At 50.0% G+C, this 958-nt stretch overlaps 1 protein-coding gene across 1 annotated transcript in view; it reads right to left on the bottom strand.

Annotated features, from left to right (window-relative positions):
- RNF14 (ring finger protein 14) overlaps nucleotides 1–277 on the bottom strand; it is a 4612-nt gene extending 4335 nt beyond the window's left edge. Inside the window, exon 1 of the mRNA XM_010018709.1 lies at nucleotides 124–277. Within this exon, the coding sequence (XP_010017011.1) occupies nucleotides 124–277 (154 nt within the window). The remainder of the gene's footprint in view (nucleotides 1–123) is intronic.
- Between the last annotated feature and the right edge of the window lie 681 nt (nucleotides 278–958).

Below are 958 nucleotides of genomic sequence, written 5' to 3'. Positions count from 1 at the left end.
CATGAGCACAGCACGGGGCCAGGTATGGCTCTGGTCCATGTCCCTGCAGGTCACCAGAGCGGGGACCAGGCTATCACCTCGGTCAAACCTAATTCTGGGATAACACAAAACATCTCAACTCACCACTCACAAATATTTTGAAGTTTTGGGGCAACTCCAGACAAATTCTTGTTTCTCCCCCTTGGACAGACTCAGCTCTCTTAAACTCATCTTCATCATAGATACTGGCCAGCGCCAGCAGCTCATCCTCCTGAGCCTCTTTGTCTTCTGAAGACATTTAAACTTCCTGTGGAGTTAAAACCACTCTACAAGATCAACTGAGTTAACGCATCCTCTTCACGTTAATTATTTGAGGTGTCTATTTTATACTCCTGTAAGATTCAGAAACCCAAGTAACGGATGTAACGCAGCACAAAACATAATCAAGGGGTTTTACAGGTTGAAAGATGTTGATAACTGTGTAAAAGAAAAACACGTCAACATAACACTGACAAGGCAAAAAGCAAATGGTCTCTGTTAGGGGCTGAAATACACCGGCTGCAGAAGTGACACAGGGACATTGTGTTAATGTTTGAAAGAGAAAACAGATAAAGAACCCCAAGGAAGGAGTCAGTAACAGCACCCCCCTTGTTCTGAAACAAACAAGCAAACAGCCCAATTTATGATTAAGTTACGGACGGTATCAATGAGGAGCCTCAGCTCCTGCGCAGACATCCTGCAGACGCCCTCCCGCGCCGTGTCAGCTCCAGGTTTGGGGAAATAAAGCCACGTTTCGTGGATTACCTTGTGCTCACCGCGGCGCAGGGGCAAGCGGCAGGTTGTGTGTCGGAGCAGGGGCAGCGGCGGCGGTCGGGGCAGCGCAGGGACCCTGCTCATTCCTCCGGGGCACGGCAGCTCAAGAGCTTTTGCTCCGGTAAGGCACGAAAACCGGCGAGTTCCGTGGTCCCAGGGCTCGCGG

Source organism: Nestor notabilis, unplaced genomic scaffold, assembly GCF_000696875.1.
Source record: "Nestor notabilis isolate BGI_N333 unplaced genomic scaffold, ASM69687v1 scaffold19707, whole genome shotgun sequence".
Taxonomy (NCBI): domain Eukaryota; kingdom Metazoa; phylum Chordata; class Aves; order Psittaciformes; family Psittacidae; genus Nestor; species Nestor notabilis.
Note: the sequence above shows the minus strand (reverse complement) of the source record. Positions and strands in the feature narration are given on the sequence as shown.